Genomic DNA, 24,970 nt, shown 5'->3' on the forward strand with positions numbered 1-24,970 from the left:
AGTGTTTTTATTAATAAGTCATCCTGGCTAGTGCAGGGTGTGAGCATCCATTTCCTGTGGTCTCCAGCATCCTTCAATGGATTAGTAAAGTTCCCTTAATATAAAGCTCAAAGTTTTGATTGTTCATTTCTAGATAGTTTATCTTTTTTTACTATTTAAAGTGATGCTGTATCATATTTTAACTCATCCTTGGTTTGGTTTGTTGTATGGTGGTGGGAGGGGGTAGTGGTGTGCTGAGCTGCTTTACAGTTTTTGATGAGTTTTTACTTGATTTGTTTGGATTTTTAGATTTATATTTATATTTATGTATCTGTAAAGAAATTATTACTTTGCCTGTATTCTAGTTTTTATTTCTCTTAACTTTTTCTCTTACCTAATAAATCAGTCCTACTTAGTATGGACTGGTTATAGTGAGTATCTCTGTCTTATTTACATTGATTTTTTTTCTTGGTTTTTTTGAAGTAGTCTTGTAACTCAGGCTGACCTCAAATTCACTCTGTAGCCAAAGATGACATTGAGTTCTGGTCCTCCTGCTTCTACCTCCCAGTCTTGTGATATTTGAACTGTGACTATTATGCTCAAAATTTTTCAAGGAGTTTGTGTTGTGCCTCCCAGTATGGGAACCGTATTCTGTGCTGTGCTGTCGCTGCGGTAGAGCTGCCCTGTTCATGTGTTTTAAGTCACCCAATCTGTATCCTTTGAACTTTAGAACATCTCATTTAGTTCTTACCCTAATGAAACTATCAAGAGATTTTAGAAAACCATAATCAATGAAGAATAAAATTTACTCCCCAAATCAGGTGAAGTAGGATATTCTCTAGTGCTTCTCCAGCCTCCCTGCCGCCCCCCTCCCCACCACCCCTGCCCCCCTCCCCTGGGCACTTCAATTAGCCACTAGAGTTTGGCCACAACCCAGTGTGCTTCCCTGGGGCTGTCTGCATGGTTCCTGGTGCATGGCAGGGGAGAGAGATGTGTGTTGGAAGTGCTGGGTAGAGTCGCACAGATGTTCTCACCTGGCCATCCTGTATCTGAACATCTGTCAGCAGCTGCTCAGGCCTCGCCTCATGACAGGTAAAGGACAGATGGGATCTCACCTGCCTGTATTATCTCACAGTATGTGGGTCAGAAGTCTGGTTCAGCTGGCTTGTCTGCTCAGGGTCTCTTAGGGCCAAAATCAAGGTGTTGGGCCGGCCTGGTCTTACCGGAATGCTCTTGGGAATTATCCACTTGTGACTTGTTTAAATTGTTGGCAGAGTTCATCTTCCTTCAGCTATAGGTCTAAGGTTACCATTTTCTTGCTGGCTGTCAGCTGGGGGCCACCTTTTCTCTCCTGATTCCTCATCTTCTGGCCAGAAATGCCCCATCAGGCCCTGCTCTCATCTGCAATTTCCTTGACTTTCTCTTTTGCTGCCCCCCCAAGGGAAAAATGCTTCTGAAGGTTTGTGATTCGATTAGACCAATGAAAGCTCCATTTGCTGTAAACATAGAGTAACGCTGGAGAATAGAGGAGATAGGGCAATTTTAAAATAATGCCTGCTATCTCCACTTCAAACTCAAATGAAGAAGGGAGTTCTGCTTCCTTTATAGATTTACTTAATCATCACCCCTTTAATGGGTAATCTCTTTCCAGGGAGTAGTTATGACGGTCATTTTGTGAGCCCCCTTCAGACCTTGCATACAGTGTGCTCCCCTGGGTGTATGCCCCACTGGTCCTGAGTGCTGCCCTCTGGTGGTGGGGGAGCCTTTAAGGAGACCAGAGCCTTGTAGGACATCACTGAGCACAAGTTCTTGAAAGAGATTATGGGACACTGATGTCTTCCTCTTCCTGGCTGATGAGATGACAAGTTTATGCCACACTTCCGCCATGACGACATTACCTCACCAGAGGCCACTTGATCACAGACCAGAACCTCCAAAAACAGGGGCCAAAACAGCTCTTTTCTCTTTATATGTTAATTGCCTCAGGAATTTCATTGGAGTAAAAGGAAGTTGGCTAATACAAATACATGTCCAATGAGTTGTTTTTTGCTTAATGAGTTGTTAGATCAAACAGTGACTCATATTATTCCAAAACAAATCAGGAGAGCATTGACCATGCTCTTTGCTGGTTTGGGGTGTTTTTGAAGCTCTGTTTATTTATGATTAACCAGAGACTAAACAGTGGGCACGTGTGAAGTCAGTGACCTTCCAAAAAACAACTCGGAAGGCATAAAGTAGCCATATTGTAACAAAATTAACCTTTTTAGAGGAAAAAAAATGTATTAATGAAAGAAAAGTGCACTCCAGAGAACCCTATTCCCTTTAAAGCACTTGATTACCAGAGTCTCAAAAAAAAAAAAAAAAAAAAAAACTGGAAGAAGTTTGAAAATGTAAAGAACAATAAGGATGCTATGGGAATTAATTTAATAATATAAAATGTTGGAAGACTAAATATGTTCAGCTGAGTAGAAATGTAACTGTTGGAAATCAAGAGAAGGAATGTATTTCTTAGAGAACTGGTGGTCTCTTTGTAAGTGCTATTAAATAAGGAACAAGTGAAGACAATCTTTGCTCATCAGAGTGTAAAAATTAAAACTATGTGCTATGGTCCAACTCTCAGTTGAGTTCAAATGCCAGCTTCCCATATTCACTCCTGGGGAAATGGCAGGTGATGCCCTTAACTTTATAAACCTTCTTGCGCATAGATCTGAATTCACACCACCTATCTTGTGTGGTTGTCCTGCAGACTGAGGGAACTCTACAGATGAACCCTCAGGCCTCACGCCACAGGTCGGAAATGAATCGGGACGTCTGGAAGCTCATCATCACTTTTAGGTGGTTAAGAATCAAATGCAGCATTCACAGACTTGAGGTGCAAATTCAAACTCTACACTTTAAACCTGTCTCTAAGTCTCAAATCATTTCCAAATTACCCTACTACACATGTGTGTGTTCATATGCATATATGCACACACGTATTTTGCCTTCATCACCATCAGCACACACAGACTGTTCAATAATTGTTGAATTGAGTAATTGCTCTTAATGATCAGATGTGGTATTTGTGGCTAATATATTGTGTAGAAAGTTCTGAATGGGCCTCTGTTGCTATATGTCCAAATTTACAATAACAGATTTTTTTAATTAATTTGTATATGTGCACGCATGAGATGCCAGAGATCGACGTCTGGTATCTTCTTTACTCTCCTCTTTAATTTTTGAAACAGTCTCTCACAGGCCAGAACCAATTCAGTTAGGCTGGCCGACCAGCAAGCCCCAGGAATCTGCCTGCCTCTGCTTCCTCAGTTCTGGGAATACACATGCATCCCACCGCTTTTACATGGGTGCTGAGATCAAACTCAAGTCCTTCAGCTTGTGTGGGAAGCCCTTTACCAGCTCAGCCATCTCCAGCCCCGAGTCCATTTTTCTATTCTGTCTCCTGATTTGGGGGGCAAGGTCTTGCTGTACTCGGGCTGTTGTCAAACTCACAATCCTTGCCAAAGCTCCTCAAGGATTGTGTAGACAGGAATTTCTAGTTCCTGCCTGGCCCCACAGTCCCGCAGCTGCTTATAAAATAATCACTCAAAAGCTTTTTGCTGCTGTTGGTGGTGGTGGTGGTTTTTGGTTTTTTGAGACAGGGTTTCTCTGTGTAGTTTTGGTTCCTATCTTAGATCTTGCTCTGTAGACCAGGCTGGCCTTGAACTCACTCACAGAGATCCACCTGGCTCTGCCTCCCAAGTGCTGGAATTAAAGGCGTGCGCCACCACCGCCCGGCCAGAAGCTTATATTAATAACAAACTGTATGACCAATGGCTCAAGCTTCTTGCTAGCTAGATCTTTCATCTTAAATTAACCCCTTTCTATAAATCTGTATGTTACCATGTGTCCGTGGCGTTACTGATCTGCTGGCATCTTGTTGCTCCTTGGGCAGCGGCTGGTGTCTCTCCCGACTCTGCCCTTCTCTCTGTATCTCTGCTTGGATTTCCCGCCTGGCTGTAAGCTTTCTTGCCATAGGCCAAAACAGCTTTATTTATTATCCAATGGGAGCCACACATATTCACAGCATACAGAAAGACATCCCACAGTGGGGCTGGGTCACAGACTGGGCCACCACTCCCTCCTGAATTGTCTGAATGCTTCTGAAGGAATCCCTGACCTTATGATAGTGTTTTCACTTTTGTGTTTCCATACATCCTCTCTTTCTCCCTGTGGGTCCCCATTAAGGGCAGGATAGTGTTACTGAGACCCACAAGATCTGTTGTAGCTAGATTGGATCGAAGTGGTATTAAACAGAGGATTACTAACTGAAGGGGTTGTAGGTGTTCATCAGCGGCAGCTCATGGAAATGCAGGTGGGCCGGAAGAGACAAGATGGCACGGGAGAAACAGTGCTCGCTCTAGTCGGCAGGGGCACCGTTGCACAGGCACTTGGGGACTGAGCCTAGGACCTTGTGCATGCTAGGGAAGCAGCCCTGCACTGAGCTCCTCCCGCCCAGAATCGCTAAAAATCTCCCCGCTGACAATATCAAATACTGACAGTGAGCACTCATGCTCTGCTGCAGAGAATGTGAAATTATTGACTTCTTTGAAAAACTTCGGTATCTATAGAATAAAATGAACCATATGTCTGCCATTGGAGCAGCAATTCCACTCCCAGATACTGTTACAAGGAAAACAAAACTACAAATCCAACCAAAAACTGTATCCAAGTATTTAAAGCACCTTACTTAATATGCAAAACGGAGAGACAACAAAATAGCGGTCAGTTGGTGTAGAGAAGCCGTTGTGGGTAGAGCCTTAAAGTGGTTTACTACTCAGCAACTAAAAGCATAAACTCCTCCCATGTGCTACAGCCTGTGTGGATCTCGGTCATTAATGAGAGGAGGCAAACGCTAAAAGCTGCATGTATAATAATAAATAGACTAATAATAAGTAATATTATTCTGTATGACTGTTCTGCAACATTCTGGAAAATGTTCTTTGTTATACTCTAATACAATTTTGATCTAATATACAGTTCCAAATGCTTTCAGATTGCATTAACAAGAGGCAGTAATGCTGAATTGGATCTGATTGGGTCAGAGATTAATGTAGAGCAGGTCATGAGTGAAATCCGGGTGTGCCAGCCGGTCTGTTACCACTGGAGACAGGAGTAAAGGTTGGGCCTGATGGACAGCATGGGCATCTACACCAGTGGATTCCACACAGTTCTGTTTACCCTTTAGCACATGGCCTTCCTTTGAAGGTGATTAATTAAAACTGCTTACAGCTGCTTTCACAAGTGTGTTTTGCTTGTCCACTTCGATGTTAATTGCTGATCCTCATGAGTTGACTCACAGGGACTGTCAGTGATGGAGACTCAGGCTGATTGCGGGGTCAAAGCAGGTAACAGTGCTGTGCTCTGAAACTCTGTCCTCTGAGCATGACATGGCCGTGGCCATCTTAAGATCAGAGCTGCTCTTACCGACAGGAGACAAGAGAGGGTCCACTAACATCCCTCAGGGAAGGGAAGAGGGCTTATGAGGTTGCACAGATCTAGGTCACTAGTGGCACTTGAGATCCGTCCCTCTCTGAGGACAGATAAGCCATTAATGGTCACTAGGGAGGCGGTACTTTTCTTGGATGATGGAACCACCTGTGAGTTGTCATGCGTCTGTAGGTAATCCCTCACCCATGCTCTTGTACATAACCCCCATTGAAGTCACTGTTTTACCAAGCTAGATGGGTAGAGTGGCTTCGTTGTAAGATTCTGATACAGAGGATGTTTGTAATGTGAGGGGTTTTGTAAGGAAAAGCTTGACTTAGGTACAACCTGTGCTTTATAAATGTAGTGAAGCAACACAGTACCAAGAAGAGAGCCTATAGTTAGAACCCAAGGCCTTGGACTCAGCCTGCTCCGGGGTCTGCCAGGACCTCTCCTCCTCAGTGAGCGAAGCAGGTGGGAAGGGGTTTTCAGTGCCATTCGGCTCTTGTATTAATCCATGTTCTGAGGGTGGTTGATAGTGTGTGTGCCTTGGGGAGTGTCTGAAGCTTTGTAGAGCTGTACAGTGACTGCTGAGGCTTCAGAACTCAGGGTGGCAGGCCTGGCCGTGTCCAGTGTTTACATTACAGCCCATCTATCCTGGGAAAGACTGGCATGTGTTTATAGATGGGCTTGGGAAAGTATTTAGGTTGTTCTTGCAACCAGAGGCTCATAATCAAGTTTTTATGCTTTTCCTTGGAGATGTATGTTGTCAAGACTCACTCTAAGAAACAATGTGATTGCTCATGCTAAAAACTCTCCAAGCTGCCTTTCTATGTCTTTGAATGAGTTGTAGTTTCTTCTAGAAAGGCAGGTTTGGACATGGTAGTGCCCTTTTTTAAAGCTCATAATCTGGCTCTTTTCAAGACAGTGGGATCCTAGTTTTTCATCTTGAGTTGAAATATTAGGAATCAATCCTGCAGAGATTTTTAACTACATAAGCCAGAACTCTAAAGTTAAGTCTTTGATGCATATGTACATTTTTAATTTCTTGCTTTTCAGTTCCTGCAGACCAGTTCTCTTTGTAGTCAAATTCATTGTAATCCCATCACGAAAGTGTTGATCTTTTAGTAACCTTTATTGAAGCCACATATTAATCCACATTCCCTCACAGTAACAGACGGTTTGTATCAAACATCTCATGCAGCTCAAGCTCAAACTCCATATGGAAGTAATAAGCCACGCAATAAGTGGCCTTGTGTGGATAAGTGTATTTTGGGGTGTGTGTGTGTGCGCACAAGTTGTCTAAAGTGAATTTCTCTTCTGCCAAAACCTAAATGACAAAATGATTCCTAAACCCCTAGAGTCTTTCTTGACCTAGAAAAACTGTGTTTAAAAATTAAAACTCAAGTTGAGTACTTGGATATGAAACCCAGCTTCTCTGCTCAGGAGGACAGCTATCACAAGTGCACTTTCGCTGTTATTACGATCCCACCCCTGGAGTTGCAGAGGGTAGTACCTGTCGATGTGGCTGCACTCGCCATGCTGTGTAACCAGTTCACGCCAAGCCCTTAGAGCTCCAGCATCGAGGTCAACCTGTCTCATTTGGTAAAACTCACAGCACAGGATAGGCCTCGGGATAAGATGGTGTACTGTATTTTTATGCTAAAAAGGAGGTGTGAGAAGAAAATGTCTCCTGGAATTTGGCATGGCTGTAGTTGGGGTTGCGGTTTGAAGGTACTCTTTGCTCTGGTTGTCTGTCTGTTCCAGTGACTATACAGCCAGCTCCTCCAGGCTGTTTGAGGATAGGGAGTTTCTTTTGCTCCTAGACAATGCTGCACTTAATTCATTCAGGGAAACCACAGCATCACTTGTCTACTTCCCATGTAATTTATTATCTACATGCACTTTCTTTTTTGGATTTTTGGGTTTTTGTTGTTGTTGTTTCGAGACAGGGTCTCTCTGTGTAGCTTTGTCGCCTTTCTTGGAACTCACTCTGTAGCCCAGGCTGGCCTCGAACTCACAGAGATCTGCCTGCCTCTGCCTCCCCAGTGCTGCACTTTTTTATCCTCATTGCCTACCATTGAATTGCAGAAAAATTTAATTGCTTTCATGGAGTCCTAGACCAATCAGAGGAAATTGAACTTCAGGCTAATGGAAACCAAAATTTCCTTTACGAACTGCCCAGCCTCTGGATGGTGGTACAGGAAGAGGCTGTTACAAAAGGTGTTTATTTCAGAGCCTAATTTGAGGCAGTTAGACCCAAAGCAATATTCTATTTGCCTGGGTTCCTTGGCCTTCCCCTCCCCGGTGGGAAAGAGGTGGAAGAAGTAGCTAGGTGCAGGGAGTGTGGTGGTTAGTGATGGCAGGGCTTTCATGGAGCTGAGGCAAGGTCCCACAGAGAAAAGAAGAGTGCAGCTCTTGCTGGCTTGAACTCGTGGTCTCTCTGCCTTCAATTTCTGATCCTCCTGCCTCTACCTCTCCAGTGCTCATCCCCTAAAAGGCAGGCCTCAGGAACCTCCATCCTCTGTAGATAAGACTTTGTATTGGTCAGGGTTCTCTAGATTCTCTTTCTCTTTCCAGATAGATAGATAGATAGATAGATAGATAATATATTTATGGAATTTATTAGAGTGGCTTATAGGCTGTGGTCCAGCTAGTCCAGCAATGGCTCCCTCCCAACAGAAAGTCTCAGAATCCAATAGTTGTTTGGTCCAAGAGGCTGGATTTCTCAGCTGATGTTCAGTATATGTCAGAATCCAAAAGAAGTAGGCTCTAATACCAGAGAAGAAATGAATTTACCAGCAAGAGTGAAGTATAGCCCAGATTTAAGGTGGATCTTCTTGCCCCAAATGATCCAATCAAGAAAAACCCCTCACAGGTGTACCCAGCAGCCCGCGTTTTAGTAAATACCAGATGTAGTCAAGTTGACAAACAAGAACTGCCGTTACGCTCATCAGTTTGCGCAGCAGGCCGGAAGGCAAATGCCCTTGGTCCTCTTGGTTCCATAACTTGCTGGAGGGCTTACATGGTAAGAAGGGTTCTTTCCAAATGTGTGGTTCCAGAGACGGCTCACCCACGGGGCACCAGGTGTGCCGGCTGAGTGACTGGCTGAAGGCGACATCGGAACTCAGTGAACCCAGTTCTTTCCCCATGCCTTTCTTTTCCAGTTTGCCCTTTTTCTCTTTTCTTCCCCTTTCTGTTTTTGACAGTCCCTTACCAGGGTAACTTGTTAAAGAATATGAATTTTTAAAAGGCTTGAAAATATTTGACTGACTCAACCCAGGAAGAAATTTGCACATAGCCACACAGCCAAGTGGGATCTGTCACTCAGGTTTCTGACCACCCACATCATATGTCAGTCTTTCCATTTCCCTGTGTTATTATTTTGAAGCTATTAACATGTGTGTTTTTATCACTGCCTCTGCAGTCAGAGTCAAAGTTAGCATTTAAAGACTTGAGCATTATACTTAAGATTTTGCCCTTTGATGGGAAGTCACTCATTCTTTCCTTTGCCAATTCCCTTCTAATTAGTTAAGTAATCAGCCAATATTGAGCAAGTTTTAAGCCCAGCCTAGTGGTAGATGCTGTGGGGATCAAACAGAAGGAATGTGCCTGCACATTAATGATTGTGAGGCTGTTTGCTTGAGTACTTGCCTGGGCCACACTGTGTGCTTCGAGCAAGAAACATCCCACTTTATGCATAGGAAAAATGAAATTCCAATAAGTGAACTGACTCACTGTATTTCAGAAAATACATCTCTTCAGGGAAAAGCGGGTTTAATGAATGGATGTGGTATGTTTAATCAGATGGAGAAGAATTAAGGTTTCATCACAGTTGAAGAGAGTATGTATTGATAGGTACATTTAAAAATTCAGCAAGCAGAAAAAAATGGCATCTTACTGATTTCAAACAAGCAACAAGAAAGGAAGAGTCAGTTCATTCTATGGCTCAGCACTGAGCAGTATTTATGGAGACATGATAAGTTCAACATTGAATATCGATTTAAGAAAAAGTGAGATGCTGAAATCAGGTGTGGTGGTGTAATCAGACACATGGGAGGTGGAAGCAGGAAATTCAAGGATTCAAGGCCAGCCTTGGCTATATAGCAAGTTTCAGGCCAACCTGGGATACATGAGACCTTGTTTCAAAAAAAAAAAAGATACTGAATATATTGAAGACAGTGAGAGAAAGCATGCGTGAGTGAATAGAGTGAATTCCTGAATTTAGTAAGAGTGGATAAGATTGTGCGAAAGAAGTTGCGCATGGTGGCCAGATTCTCCTCTTCCACAGCAGGAACACGGTAGATGCTGTTGGGGCGGGGGGGGGGGGGGGGGGGGGGGGGGGGGGGGGGGGGGGGAGGAAATTTTAATAGTGTTTAGAGAGATGAAGCTGAGGAAGAAACAGCTGGAAGCAGCTGCTCCTGGAGGGCAGGCATTGCTATTCTTTCATTATAAGCCTGTGGTACTTTAGACTTTTTAGGTAGTACCTGTATTTTATTACTAAACTCTGAATTCATATAGAAATACATATGATAGGAACCTTTTTTTTTTCTTGAGACAGGGTCTCATGTACCCCAGGCTGACCTTTAACTCAGTATATAGCCCAAGATGACCCTCAACTTCTGGTCCTCCTGCATCAACCCCCTAAGTGCTGGGATTACAGGCTTCTGCCTCCATGCCCAGTTTATGTGGTGCCGGGAATCAAACCCAAGACTTTGTGTGTGCAAAGAGAGCACTCAACCATCTGAGCCACAGGCCAGCCCCACAATATAAACATTTTCCTTTAGTTCCCTTTGCTGAAACCTGAAGACTGGTGTGGTGGGAGCACAGAGGTGTAATCAGGAGGCTCCAGTCTGAGCAGCTGAGAGGCCACATGCCTTCATGAGCCTCCATTTCTTCATTTCCAGAGGCTGGAAAGACAGTCCAGTTTTTCTCCCTGAACTACAAATCCTGAGATTCCGTGCTAGCTCACACAGTAGTACAATGTAACAAACAGTTAAGGCCTCAGTGGAGGCTTATTTTCTCTTTTTTTTGATTGAAATCAGACTTAAGAGAGAAATGTTCACTGTGGTCTCTGAAGACAACTCAACACCCACCTTCCATTGTGAAGCCTGCGCAGACAGTTGACGGTGTGCTGGCCCAGAGACACAGTTTCCTGCTATTCCACATGGGTTTTTTTTTAATATTTAATATTTTTCAGTATGAATCACAGGTGAAATTTTCATGCCATGTGTAAACAATTTCAATTTTTTATTGAAACAATGAATTCAGGAATGTCATATTGGGATATCAGCCATTTTGCTTTTATCAATGCATGGAAAAATGCTTTTATATTAATATAAGGAATGATGTCATTTAATATGGAGTAGATCTTATAATTCAAGGCTAGCCAATCTCGGGAGGTGATTCAGGTCACCAAGCTGGGTTTGAAAGGGAAAGAATATTTTCCTGTGACCTCTCAAGCACTGTTACCAATTTTCTCCTCAGTCGGCAAAGTGGATGGAATAGAATGGCTTGTGGAAAACAGGCCCAGACTAGTTTTGTCTGCCCAGATGAACCTATGGCCCTGAGGAGTTTACCATTGGCCTAAATAATAGCCAAGACACCTTCTAGTTCTAACACAGTATGCTTCTGCCCCCTTACATGATGTATGTGTTCATTCAAAACATTCTAGAAGCTCACTTGGGTTTTGGGATTCTCCTTTATAGTCTCAGTTCCACCATCGAAAACCTCTATTTCCCTGACGGAAATCAAGAAGACCGTGGCCAGCAATTTAACAGCCTGTGCGGGAACTCCTGGTAGTGACACCAACCTGTGAAACAGCAGAGCCCAGTGTGACTCTACTGTCCTTGTCCCCCACCCTGTTGTCCTCACCCGTCTGACTGAAGCCATACTCTCCTTCCTCCGAAGAGAAGGGGTGAGGACAGAAAAACCCCTAGGAGAAAGTGTTAGCTCAAGAAGTGATTCTCCACATCTTCCTCTTGTCAATACTGTGACAGGTCTCAGCCCTAGCCCTTTGGTGAAATGGTTATGGCAGTCCACACCTGGCTACGACGGCACAGGCATGCAACGCTAGCACTCAGAAGGTAGAGGCAGGAGGATCAGGAGTTTAAAGACATCCTCAGCTGCATACTTACTGAGTTCAAGACCTGCCTGGGATGCATGAGACTTCCAAACTCTTCATTAAGTGTCACTCTGAAAAAACGACCGAGTGCTGATGCTTATGTATTAAATTAATCTTTTTGGTAGCCAAGTTTTACTTAACTCTTAAATTCGCTTTATTTTTCTTTCATTTATTTTTGTGCTGCTAGGGATAAAACCTCAAGAGGCTTCCCTCACATTCACACATAAAACATGGTGAACGTTGTAGAGAAATCTAGAACATAACCCCTGTCAAAACTGACATAAATACATGTGATTTAAATTTTTTGAAGGACTGGAGAGATGGTTCAGTGCTTGAGTATGACATGCTGTAGCAGAGGCCAGAGTTTGATTCCCAGAACCTACGTCTGGTGGTTCACCAGCCTGTAACTCCAGCTGCAGAGGACCCAAAAGCCTCTCCCAGCTTCTCAGACACATACTTATGCAAACATACACAGAGACACACCACATATACACAAAGTTCAAAGTAAAGGGCATGGAGAGATGGTTCTGTACCTCGGAGCACTTTCTGTTCTTGCGGAAGACCCAGGGTCACTTTCTAGCACTTTCTACATGGTAGCTCACAACTGCTGTGGGATGGTCCTTCGGTGTGCTGTGAATGTGTGTTGCTCTCATTGGTTGATAATAAAGCTCTTTGGCCTATGGCGAGGCAGGATAAGGTTAGGTGGAACAATCAAACTAAGGACTTGGAGGAAGAGGGGTGGAGTCCGGGGAGACACGAGCCAGCCACCCAAGACGCAGGATGACAGAGGACCAGTAAAGCCACAGCCGCATGGCAATACATAGAGCAATAGAAATGGGTTAATTTAAATGTAAGCACTACTTAGTAATAAGCCTGAACTGTCAGCCGAGTGTTCTGTAATAAATCCAAGCTTTTATGTGTTTATTTGGGACCTGGTGGTTGAGACAAAAGGTTCTACCTCTGTTTACACACAACCTCCTGTAACTCCAGTTCCAAAAGATCCTAAACTCTCTTCTGGCCTCTGGGCCCTAGACCTACATGTAGTACACATACATACATATAGGCAATACAGTCATAAAATAAAAATAAGTGAACCTTTTTCTAACTTAAATAAAATACTCCTGTGAGGTATGTCTGTGATGTTAGGAAAACTTACGAAGGTCTAGGAATGGAAAAGTCTAGATCAGAACCTGTGGTTGGTCACATGGTTTTCAAGTTTTCGGTGTAAGGAAGGTCATGGTATGTGAAGAGCCGTTAACTGCTGTCCCTCTGATGCAGTTGATATGGCCGTCGTACGTTTAGTACAATCTGCCAAAACATCTTAAAATTCTCTTCTCCTCCTGTTGCAGCTGAGATACCAGCATGGCCTGGGGACTCCAGACTTGAGGCAAACCCTTCCTAACCTGAAAAACTTCATGGAGCATGGACTCATGGTGAGGTGGTGAGTATCTTTATGTCTGACACCCACATCTGGGATGTGGGTGAGACACCTGGAAAGCTTGCCGGGCATCTACACGGCTCTGCACCTGCGTGCTGGACTTTCTTCTGCAGTGAGGCATCTGAAGAAAAGAATAGGCATCGTCTCAACTTGTAAGCTAAGCTCCGGCCTGGCTAAGGCAGCGCAGCACCCTCTGGGGAGAGCAAGTAATAAGGGGAGTCAGCTGGGAAGAGTGGGGCCTTCAAATGAGCATCAGGACCAGCAGCTAGAATTGGTCTGAGCCAAAGGATGCTACCAAAATGTGCCTTTTGTCACCATGTCCCACGAGGGCCGACTGTCATTACTCAGCATTAAAGTGACTCACATGACCTGAGTAAATGGAAACTGGGCTCATGACGTTTAGGGATCCTGAAGTTTGTGTCCTGGAGCAGCAGGTGATAACTTACCAAATCCTGAGAAGGTGATGACTCACAGTGGTAGTCTCCTGGAAGAAGCTCTGGCTTCTGAGCCCAGATGTTCTTGTAGAATGTGTGGGTTTAAAGTCTGGCCTCCCCGAAACTTGATTTCCCCCTTGTTAACCCTTGCCTGCTCATCTCACCAGTGTGCTGAGGATGAGCTAAGACGTGAGATGAAAGTACAGTACTGGCTTCGTTCTCTCCTGAGCCATGAAGACAGGCCTTGGTGATGATGAGAAGATAGCATCTCTGGCAGATGTCTGGCCTTTGTCCTTGTCCCATGTGACCATCAGAATGACAGGTTTCAGGCGTCTTTTTTTTTTTTTTTTTTTTTTTTTTTTTTAACAAAGAAGCCGTCCTAGGCAAGTGCTCTGCTGTTGAAAGAATTCTACTCAGAATATCAAAATAGCCATCAAAGCTTGATATTGACCTCAGTGCCCAAATACAGGGAAAGAATCAAGGTTTAATGCAAAATAATAACAGTACCTGTGATGGCAAATGTTCATGTGTCCCTGTCTCCGTAACTGAGCCAGCCTCTCTCGGGAGGGTCATGTAATGCTCCATCCCTGCCTTCAAGGCATATAATTCAGGTGATACCTAACACAAGTGTTAGCCACATTAAGATATCAGGAAAAGAGGCAACCACAGCCCTACCTGATTCTTCGCCAGAAGAGTCAACTCTGTCCTAAACGCAAAGTGAACCTGCATCACTCAGGAGCTTCTCCCCACTGGTGGGTAGCACCACCTCTCCTGGGTACCCAGCCGTCTGTTTCCACACTGCCTGTTCTGCCTCACTGTTTTACTTCTCTCCAGAGGCTCATACCCCCTCCTTAATTATTATAAGATGTAATTGCTGTACGTCTGCTTGTGGCTTGAGGATACACAATAAATGGCATCCCTCTTCTCCCTTGACATTTGGAACCATTTGAGAGCGAGGATACAAGAGACAGACTAATGCAATCAAAATGTCAGTTTTATTACTGATAAAGCCTCTTGGAAAAAGTGGCTTTAGATCTGTAATAAAAAGGGTTTGCAAAGACATCACTCAAAATTAAACTTACCCTGAGCATTAGATGTGAAGAGCCACAGCTCTCCTACAGAGGAGGCCCTTAGCACACTGCAGAGAGCCATCAGCTGATCCCGCAGGACCCAGGGAATGCTGAGCCAAGGTTACGAAGAGTCTGCCCCTAAATCACCCACAGAAAAATTCTCTAGTGAGAGGACAGAGAGCCCCATACAGCTCCTAAGCAAACAGGAAGAGGAGATGTGCTCAGTCTTTCTGAACCAGTGGGAAGTTCCCGCTGGGTCTGCAGCAAGTTCCGTGTGGGTCTGTAAATGCCAGGCCTGACTCAGGATATTGACTTAGAATTTTGTTTGAGTCATTTGGTTGCTTAATGATATTGAGCCTTTTAATTGTAAAGATGGCATCTCATGCTGACGCTGGGTGTGAAGGCATGTGCCTGTAACCCCAGCTCTGGAGAGATGGAGGCAGGTCAGGCTTTCAAGGTCACCCTCAGTGAGTTTGAAGCCAGCTAGAGTAAAATGGAAACCCTATCTTTTAAAAAGACAATGTTTTGTTACTTTCTTCCTATACATCTCTCTGTCCTTCCTTCCTTCTTCCTTCCTTCCCTTTTTGTTTTTTTTTAAATAGATTTATTTATTATGGATACAGCATTTTGTCTGCATGCATGCCTGAGGGCCAGAAGAGGGCGCCAGATCTCATTACAGATAGTTGTGAGCCACCATGTGGTTGCTGGGAATTGAACTCAGGACCTCTGGAAGAACAGCCAGTGCTCTTAACCTCTGAGCCATCTCTCCAGCCCCCTTCCCTTTTTTTTAAACAGAGTTTTGACTATTCCAGGAAGCTCTGACTGACTTATAACTAGCTCTCTCAAATGCGTGATTCCCAAGTGTGGTGGCACATGCCTGTAATCTCAGCACTGGGAGTGAAGGTAGAGAATCTGAAGTTCAAGGTCTTCCTCAGCCAAATGAGGAAGCCAGTCCTGTCTACCTACATGAGACCTTGTCTCAAAACAAAGAGGAGGAGGAGAAGAAAGGGAAAAAAAAAAACCGAAAAAAAACAACTTGTCTGATTTTGGTTGTCTTGTGGCCAGAGATAATGAGGTTATCACAGCCTCACAGAATAAAATGATGACCTTTCTTTCCCCCTTCAGTTCTTTGGAGAGCAGTTCATGTGGGGTAGGGGTCATCACATCTTGGTGGTCTGACAGAAATAAGCAAACGCCCCATAGGTTTTGGTTGGTGAGGGAGTTCAGTTGACAACTCCAGGATGGAGGGAGTCTCTGACAACTCCAGGACTGTCTGTGTTCTTTCGTGTTTATGTCCAATTCCTCGTTAACCTCACTCTGATCTGATTCCCAGTTCTCTCAGTGTGCCGAGGTTCTTGTATCTAGCTAGGTGCCTCCTAAGCTCTGTGCCAAACCCAAAGGCCACTGTCCTGTGTTGCCTGTTCAGCATGTGGGCAGCCTCCGACATTGCCGGCGACTTCTGCCTTCCTGGCGGGAACACAGTTCTTTCCTGCTTCCCTCTGTCCGCTCGTCAGATAGTCCAGCTCCTCTGCCTGATCATTAAGTACCAGAGCTCCCCAGGGCTCCATCTTAGGGTCTCACACTCTCTCCTAAATTCACATCCATTCTCACTGTTTTAAAAAACATTCACTAGCCAGGTGTGGTTGTGGATACCTTAAATCTCAACACTCAGAAGGTAGAAGTGGGGAGATCAGGATTCAGGGTCTTCCCAAGCTTCATGGTGAATCAGAGGCCAACCTGGGCTATGGGAGACTGCCTTAACAGAGAGAGAGAGAGAGAGAGAGAGAGAGAGAGAGAGAGAGAGAGAGAGAGAGAGACATGAGACCATGTGTGAAAAACAAAAACTATCTACTCTGTGCTGTGATGCTCAAAATTGTGTCAGGGGTCAGCCTGTCCTGCAACCTGGACCCCTGCAGCCCTGCAGCCCTGCAGCCCTGCAGCCCTGCAGCCTGCCCAACACTGCCTCTCGGAGCAAGACAGGCAGCGGCCTATTTAAAGCTGTCCTTATTTTCTGTTGTTATTTTAAGGTTTGTGTCCTATGTTTATTTGGGTTTGTTTTTGTTCATCTGTTTTCTGTTTAGGGGATGGGGTCTCATTTTATAACCCAGACTAGCCTGGAACTCACTGTATAGCTCAAGCTAGCCTTGAGCTCCTCGTGGTCCTGTTGCTTCTGCTTCCCAAGCGCTGGGATTCCATGCTGAGCCACAATGCCACCTTAAAACTGCTATTATTGCAGGCCTCTTCTCAGCAAATGACGCCCTGTCTACCCGGGTCCCCAGCCTTCAGTACATCAGCACTCCTCTTTATGCCTGCTGGATCTAAATGAATTCCTCTACAAACCTTCATCTCTAACCACTGGACGCGCCCCTCTCTCCCCACCCCTCCCTCTCCTCACCCCTTTTACTCATTCATCCTAGTCTTGATCACCAGCTTTTCTTTTTTTTTTTTTTTTTTTTTTTTTTTTTTTGGTTTTTCGAGACAGGGTTTCTCTGTGTAGCTTTGCGCCTTTCCTGGAACTCACTTGGTAGTCCAGGCTGGCCTCGAACTCACAGAGATCCGCCTGGCTCTGCCTCCCGAGTGCTGGGATTAAATGCGTGCGCCACCACCGCCCGGCTGATCACCAGCTTTTCTAACCCACACAGCAGGACCAGTGCGATTTATCTCCCTGATTCTACTTGTCCTGTTCGTTCTCAGAGAGAGAGAGAGAGAGAGAGAGAGAGAGAGAGAGAGAGATGTGTCTTGCTGTTTGGCCCTGGTTGTCCCATTTGCTTCCATTCTATCTAGAATGCACTATCCCTGCTCCTCAAAAGGAAACATTTTTAAAACTACAAAAGTTTTACTGTGGCAAACAGACCACTTGGCTACAGTGCACATTCATTTTAAGACTGGGAAGAAACTAGACTATGAGAGAGATTGTGCTTTTTTGTTTGTTTTCAAGACGGTCTCTGTGTAGCCCTGGCTGTCCTGGAACTCACTCTGTAGACCAGGCTGGCCTTGAACTCAGAGATCCACCTGCCTCTGCCTCCCCAGTGCTAGGATTAAAGATATGCACCACCACCACTCGACTTGAGAGCTCATGCTTTTTAAGGAAAAGAATACAAAATTAGAAATGAAAAGCTGGAAGAAATCTTTATCATAAGACACAAATCACCACCCCAGCACAGAGGCAGTGGATCACTGATTTTAGAGCCATGCTGGTCTACAGAGAAACCCTGTCTCAAAAACAGAGAGGAGAGAGGGAGGGCAGCAAATTATTGTAACTGTGGACATCGGGCCTTCTGGGGGACTTGAGACCATCTCCCCAAAACACTGATATCAGTGCCTCCTCTTGCTGCTTGGCTGCCGTTCCCCACTTCTTTTTTTTTATTTTTTAATTTTTTATTTTTATTTTGCAATACAATTCAGTTCTACATATCAGCCACGGATTCCCTTGTTCTCCCCCCTCCCGTCCCCCTCACCTTCCCCCCAGCCCCCCCCCCATTCCCATCTCCTCCAGGGCAAAGCCTCCCCCGAGGACTGAGATCAACCTGGTAGACTCAGTCCAGGTAGGTCTAGTCCCCTCCTCCCAGGCCAAGCCAAGCGATCCTGCATAGGCCCCAGGTTTCAAACAGCCAACTCATGCAATGAGCACAGGACCTGGTCCCACTGCCTGGATGCCTCCCAAACAGATCAAGCCAATCAACTGTCTCACCCATTCAGAGGGCCTGATCCAGTTGGGGACCCCTCACTGTCTTTTCAGTGACTCAGTTCTAAGGCACAGGGAAATTAAATGACTGTGAGTGCCATTGACCCATGAACATGTAGCAATAAAAAAGGAGTCTAAGTCTCCTGGCACTGGCATAGCAAACCTTTTAAGCCTCAAACTTAACATTTACATAGTGCCCATCTGTGCCAGCCATGCCAACCATGCCGGTGCATTAACACAAATTCGTGGTAATGAAAAGTGGGCCACTATTTTCAAGGCACAGTACTGGGAAAGTGAATGCTTCCTAGTGATTCCAAGTCAAGACCACCACAGGCCAGACTCTGCAACCCTAAACAAAGCCAGAACAAGCGGGTTCAGCCTCAGGAAATCCAAGAGTTTCCCAGAGCCTCTGTAGATTGGGGGCTCCCCCACCCCACCCCCAGCTCATGCTCCTTAGGGCAAAGGTCAAACAAACTCAGCTCCTCCCTGAGGAGTCACTTAATGTCCCATCTCCTCAGGGAGACTTACCATCTTTTAGGAAGGAAACCCTTTGCAGTGGTTACCACTGGCTGATAGGGCCCGTGGAGGCACACTGCTCTCTGTCCTGTTGGTGTCCAAGCTGAGGATTCCAAGCTGGCAGAGGATCAATGGCTTCATCGAATTCCTCAGGGAAGCGTCCAAGTTATATGTCAGCCTGTTTTGTTTGATTTTGTAAAGAAAGGGCAGTGAGAAAGGCTCTTTTAATGAAGTGATTTTTTTCCCTGTGTATTACAGAATTCTTAACTAATACTGTAAGTGTTAGTGTTTAGGACTACCTGACCAGTCCTGAAGTGAGCCCTTTTCTCCTCACACACGCAGTTGCATGGGCGTGGTTCTCACTGCTTTGGACAGCTTTCCCAAGTGATCCCTGGTGTCCTGTCCTAGTGGCGGGGACCCCTGAAACGGTCAGCTGATAGCAGTCTGGGCAGCAGAACTTCAGCCTCGAGACTATGCTCCCAAATGCTTTGGTTAAAGTCACCGATGCCATAGATGCCCTATATGTTTCCTTTTCTTTTTCTGCCAACTCCAAAGTGGTCCAGGACTCAAGTTGATGGACAGGTTCAGAGTCGCCTCAGGGGCTGAGTTTGGTCAAGGAGGAATGTGCTTGCCAGCTGCTGCTGCTGACTGCCATGTGACAGTTTACCCAGCACAGAGCTGGAGAGTGATGTCTGCCGACAGGGCCTTGCATATATATCTCCCCGGCTCTCCCACCCATCTCAACTGACATAACACGCACATTTCTGCCCACAGTGATTCACTTTAACTAGCTCCTGCCACCCAGAACAGCCCACCCCTGCCCTGACAGATGCTCTGACGGATCAAGGTGGAGTTAAGCCCTATTTCACTCACCACCAGGCACAGGGCAGATGTGGGGCAAAGGTGTATCCCCTCCGTGACTCAGGGTCACCTCTGCCACCAAATGTCATCCACAGGGCTTGTGAGCAGTGTGGTGCTGGTGTCTGCATCCATTTTACCTGGTGGTCCCAGCGTGGGGCAAAGCAGTGAATGTTAAGCTGTGTCTGTCCTCTTCATGAGACAAACACCCACAGGGGCATTCTTGCCACTTAGAGTCTAATCAAGGTGATGAAATAGGAACAGAAAATAAATAATCAAAAATAAAAATATAAAATGCTCTAAGAAAGGGAATAAGTTACCTGACCTGGCAGGAACTCCTTTACTGGCTGCTCTGAGGACTGTGGACCTTCCTTGGGGAGCTGGCATTGAAGTAGGCCTGGAACACAGTGCTCCCCATCCTCCATGTCCCTCATCCTTCATGATCCCCCTCCTCAATGCTCCCCATCCTCTCTGCTCCCCACCCTCCGTGCCCCTCATCCTTCATGATCCCCATCCTCCATGCTCCCCATCCTCCGTGCCCCTCATCCTTCATGATCCCCATCCTTCATGCTCCCAATCTTCTGTGCTCCTCATCCTTCATGCTCCCCATCCTCTGTGCTCCCCATCCTCCATGCCCCTCATCCTTCATGATCCCCATCCTCTGTGCTCCCCATCCTTCATCCTTCCCATCCTCGTGCTCTCCATCCTCCCCATCCACATGCTCCTCATCCTCCATGCTCCCCATCCACCATGCTCCTCATCCTCCATGCTCCCATCCATCCTCATCCTCACCCACTCCACTTCTCATCCACTCTTCCTGTCCCTTCCCCCATCCCAGGGGTGGTAGGGAGGGACAGTCTAGTCTTGAACTTATAGCAGTCCTCCTGCCTTTGCCTCCCATGTGCTGCTATCTTGCTTTCCTTTGCAAACGGAGAAAATTGTGCTCAACTGCTTTAAATAGAAGGAGTAGGGAAAGGTTGCTACCTAAGAACTCTAGCACTTGGGTGCTTGTTTGTTGACACAGGTCTGGTGTAGCCCAAGCTTCCCTTAAACTCTTGATCTCCTGTCTCACCCCTCAAGAGCTGGGATGATAAGTTTGCCCTACCAGGCTGGCTTTTGTTTCGGTAAAGTTATAATGAATGTCTGCAGTAGGCAATCAATGCGCTTTAAGATCACCTTGATGCAGTGATAAGAACGTTTAAAAGCCTCACATTTTACAAACGTCTCCCCTCATCCTTCCCCTTAGTCATGCTTATTCCAGATTCAGAACTGGGCTCTGGCAGGTGACCTCCAAAGGACTTATGAAACACAGCTAGCTGATGATAGTCTTTAAATTTAGATCAAATGACACTGTCTTTGAAGTCTCAAGAGTACTACTTAAGTATCACATGGGCTTGCTTTTGAGAGTGTGGCTCTCAGGCTGGCATCCTAATACAAAAAGCGAGGCCTAGTTGAAAGTAAATGAAAAAGAAAGTTTTACTGGAGTTATTTACTCTGAAGATAGCTATTTCAGAAGGAGCCCTGATGGGCCATCTCCCTGCCTCCAGACAGGAACACACAAGGCATATGGGCATCTGTGGAACTTTAAAAGACCTTGGGGGACAGGCTCCTTCCATAACTCATTCCAGAGTTTAAACACCCTCACCTCAGGAAATTCTTCCCTATATTTAACTTACAGCCCCCCTCCTGCGGTTAACACCCATTTCCGCTTCTTCTGTCTTCGGTCAGGATGGAGAACAGCTGTCCAACATCCTTTGTGCTCAGACTTTCTGCCAGTGACAGAGTTCTTCACTCACTGGGGCTGCCTTCCCCACCAGCGAGCTGATCCAGACTGAAGATGTTTGCTCTTAGTGCTTCTGTCTAATTTCTGTTTATCCTCTTGATTATAAAGTAATATCTACTCAATGCAATTTAGAAGATCTAAAAAGTAGCCAGGAAATTCGGAGTTGGAAACACTATCACAGCAACCAGTTTTCCAGGCCTCTGTGTCAGGGCTTAGTCGGCAGATAGCATGAGCGATAAATGCAAACAGCGTTTTCTAGCAGCTGCATTTTAACAGGGAAAAAGGAAACAGGTAAATTAATTTTTAATAATGCATTTGATTTAACTCAAAATCCAGATTATCTAACTAAAATAATACAACATATACTCATTAAAATTACTTTTTAAGATTTATTTGTGTGTGTGTGTGTGTGTGTGTGTGTGTGTGTGCCTGACTATATGTATGTGCACCACATGTCCAGGTTCCTGCAGAGGCCAGAAGAGGGCATTGGATCCCCAGAACTGGAGTCACAGGCAGTTCTAAGCCACCAGGAACCAAACACAGTTATCTGTAAGCAACAAGTGTTCTTAACCACTGAGCCATCACTCCAGCCCCTTTAAAAAGATTAGAAATAAGCTATTTTTACCTTACTTTTTCTTTTTTTTAAATTATTTATGTATTATGTATACAATGTTCTGCTTACATATAAACCTTCATGCCAGAAGGGGGCACTAGACTTCATTATAATTGGTTGTGAGCCACCATGTGGGTGCTGGGAATTGAACTCAGGACCTCTGGAAGAGCAGTCAGTGTTCGTAACCTCTGAGCCATCTCCATCCCCTACCTTACTTTTTCATAAGAAGCCTTTTAAATCTAGCATGTCTTAGACTTGCCACACCTCAGATCAGCCCGGGTATATTGGAAGGTCCAGGTACAAGTTACTGTACGCACTCTGAGCTCTGTACAGGGATAAATCACAAAGTGAAAGGTTGGACTTCAAGAAACGGAAGGCTAGATCCCTCACATACGGTTTTGGTTTATAAGGCCTGGCTCACAGCTGGGATGCCCTTTTGTTCTAGACCCCTGCACACGCACACACACACACACACACACACGGATATATTCATGTTCTCATTCTCATGTTTCTTCCTTCCCTTCTTTCCCTGATTAACATCCTCCAAGGTGCCTGTTAGATACAGCCTCCTCTACCAAAGCTCCCAACTGACCCCTTCTTCCTGCAGTGTGCATAGCATACACCTTGGTGTTGTGGTTATTTTATTCTCCGCAGGAAACTTCTTTGTGTATCTCGTTGCCCAGAGACTCAGACTGACAAGCAGCAAATACAGGTTCTGAGATGTCTGCTGGAAATGTGTGTTGAAACACACGTGACGGTGTAGAGCAAAAAGTCCCGCAATCAGGGGTGTTCCGGAGATCGTTCAGATAGGCATGGTCAGAGAAGCTTCCGAGGAAGAAGTGGCACTGGAGTTAGGTCTTGGAGGGTGGTTGTGCTTAAGCGAATGGGTAGAGAAATCACGGAAAAGCTGCTTTAACAGTCACGGTTTTCAGGAGGCCTCCTTTAACACGTGTTAACAAGGACTGGCAGGTAGCCGTCTGGAGAGCTCATAATTACCATAAATTTCAAGAAGGCTTAGTGATAAGCTCTTTGCTGACCCAACCCCAAAACGACCACTGATCATTAATCCTTGGGTTTAAGCTCAGTTTAGAATACAATTCCAAGATTGTCAACTTCAGGCTTCCTGTAAAAATCATTCTCTACGCTGCCTGTCCAGAGGTCCTCTGGTCAGTGAGGACTCAATGGCTCTTACTGGGCCAAGAACTCCAAACACCCCTGGAATCTAGGTGCATCATACTCTCCAGACTTAAATGGGAAAGTTGAGGGACTGAGGGACGAACTCACTTAAAGGTGACAGGGCCATGAAAGAGCTAAGGTGTGAACAGAGCAGGCGTAGAGGCCAGCTCTAATCCTCACCAGCAAAGCCTCTCGCTGTGTTCAGAATACAGTGTGTTCTACACAGGGTCCAGAAAAGGGATCGCACCATCATCGCCTGCTGCTTCTGTCCATCCCGCAGACTGCACCCTGCTGGCATCTGTAGGCTCTTCCTCTTCACCTGTATCTGAAAACCTGGATTTGGGCTGCGGCCGTAACTCAGTAGTAGGGCACTTACCTTCCACACACGATGTCCTAGGTTTGATCCCAGGTACAGCCGAAACAGAAAGGTGAAAACCAGAGTTCTGCTCCGAAAGGCGAAGACTTAGGCCCTCTTATGTCGCCCCTTGTTCTTGGGTACATCTGTACATCTGCTGTCAGTTAGTCCAGTTGCCTCTGTCTGCAGCAAGCTCACAGCCTGCAGTCTCTCAGCAGGCACTCGGGGGCGGGGGGGGGGGGGGGGGGGGGGGGGGGGGGGGCCGGGGGGGGGCTTCCTGTTTCCAACTGCAGCTGCAGAGTGCATCTTCCCAGATCAGTCAGTCACTGTCTCTGTGTGTGTGTGTGTGTGTGTGTGTGTGTGTGTGTGTGTGTGTGTGTGTGTGTGTGTGAGGGGGGGGGGGGAGGGAGAGGAGAGGGAGAGAGACATCTTGCCTAAAACACATTGTGCTGGTCAGCTGTTACTGTAACAAAAACGTAAGAAAAATCAGTTTTATGTAAATAGAAAAGGTCTGGGCTAAGGAGCTAGCTCAGAGGTTAAGAGCACTTGCTGCTCTTCCAGAGGACCTGTGTTCAATTTCCAGTGCTCACACTTTCAGATGGTGGCTCACAAGCATCTGTAACTCCAGCCCCAGTAGATCTGGTGCTCTCTTCTGGCCTCTGAGGGCACAAGCCACACACGTGGTGTACAGGCATACATGTACATATGCACAAATACTCACATATGCACACACATACATATACACATTGGCCTGTCCTGCAACTAGTGAAGAACTCTACTAGCCTTGGAAACCTTTGCCTTTTTTGGGTCATTTCTCTGTCACAGACTCTTAGCCTGTGTTCACACCTACTTGGTACACGTCTGAGGTAGTTGTTTTGCATTTGTGTCTTGGGTTCTACAGTGCATGTCTAGCCCTCCCACTAGCTGTAAGGCCCAGAAGAGCAGGAAGTGTGGCTTTTTCCATTGCCTGTGTGTAGAGATGCTGGGGTATACCGGAGGGCTGAGTAAATGACTTAGTTAATCACCCTGCTACTAAGCATGTGCTGCGCCTCTTTAGTCTCGCCCTGGACCCCAAAGGACAGAACCCTAGAGTCCTTGGTCTGCTATGGAGCAGTGATTAACTGGGGGACAACTGTAACTCGGGATTCTGCCCGAGGCCGCAGCTCCTCTGACCTGGTGGCAGAGCAATCTGGTTTTCTTTTAAAGTAACACGCAGCTGAGTCCCATGGTTCAGTTTGTGTCAGAGTTTATTAGTAACTTGATGGTAGCTCGGCGTTAGAATATCTTTCAAAGACTTCATTTCACAGTTTCTGTCATTGGCCTCAGGAGTCTCATGCTTCCTTTAGCTCCTTTCCAAGGCTGGTTTTAAATTCTGAGAGCATTCTCAGGCCAGGGCTTTAATTTCCCTCCGGCTCCTTCTGTGACTAGTTCTGTGAGACTGGTGTTCCCCTGGCTTCCCTGGCGAATGGTGGAGGG

At 45.7% G+C, this 24,970-nt stretch overlaps 1 protein-coding gene across 1 annotated transcript in view; it reads left to right on the top strand.

Moving 5' to 3' along the window:
- Uvrag (UV radiation resistance associated) overlaps positions 1–24,970 on the top strand; it is a 279,199-nt gene that overhangs the window by 243,962 nt on the left and 10,267 nt on the right. The window contains 1 exon segment of the mRNA XM_052762201.1: positions 12,916–13,007. Coding sequence (XP_052618161.1) covers positions 12,916–13,007 — 92 coding nt within the window.

This window comes from Peromyscus californicus, unplaced genomic scaffold, assembly GCF_007827085.1.
Source record: "Peromyscus californicus insignis strain IS unplaced genomic scaffold, ASM782708v3 Scaffold_4__1_contigs__length_199733344, whole genome shotgun sequence".
NCBI classification, from domain to species: Eukaryota; Metazoa; Chordata; class Mammalia; order Rodentia; family Cricetidae; genus Peromyscus; species Peromyscus californicus.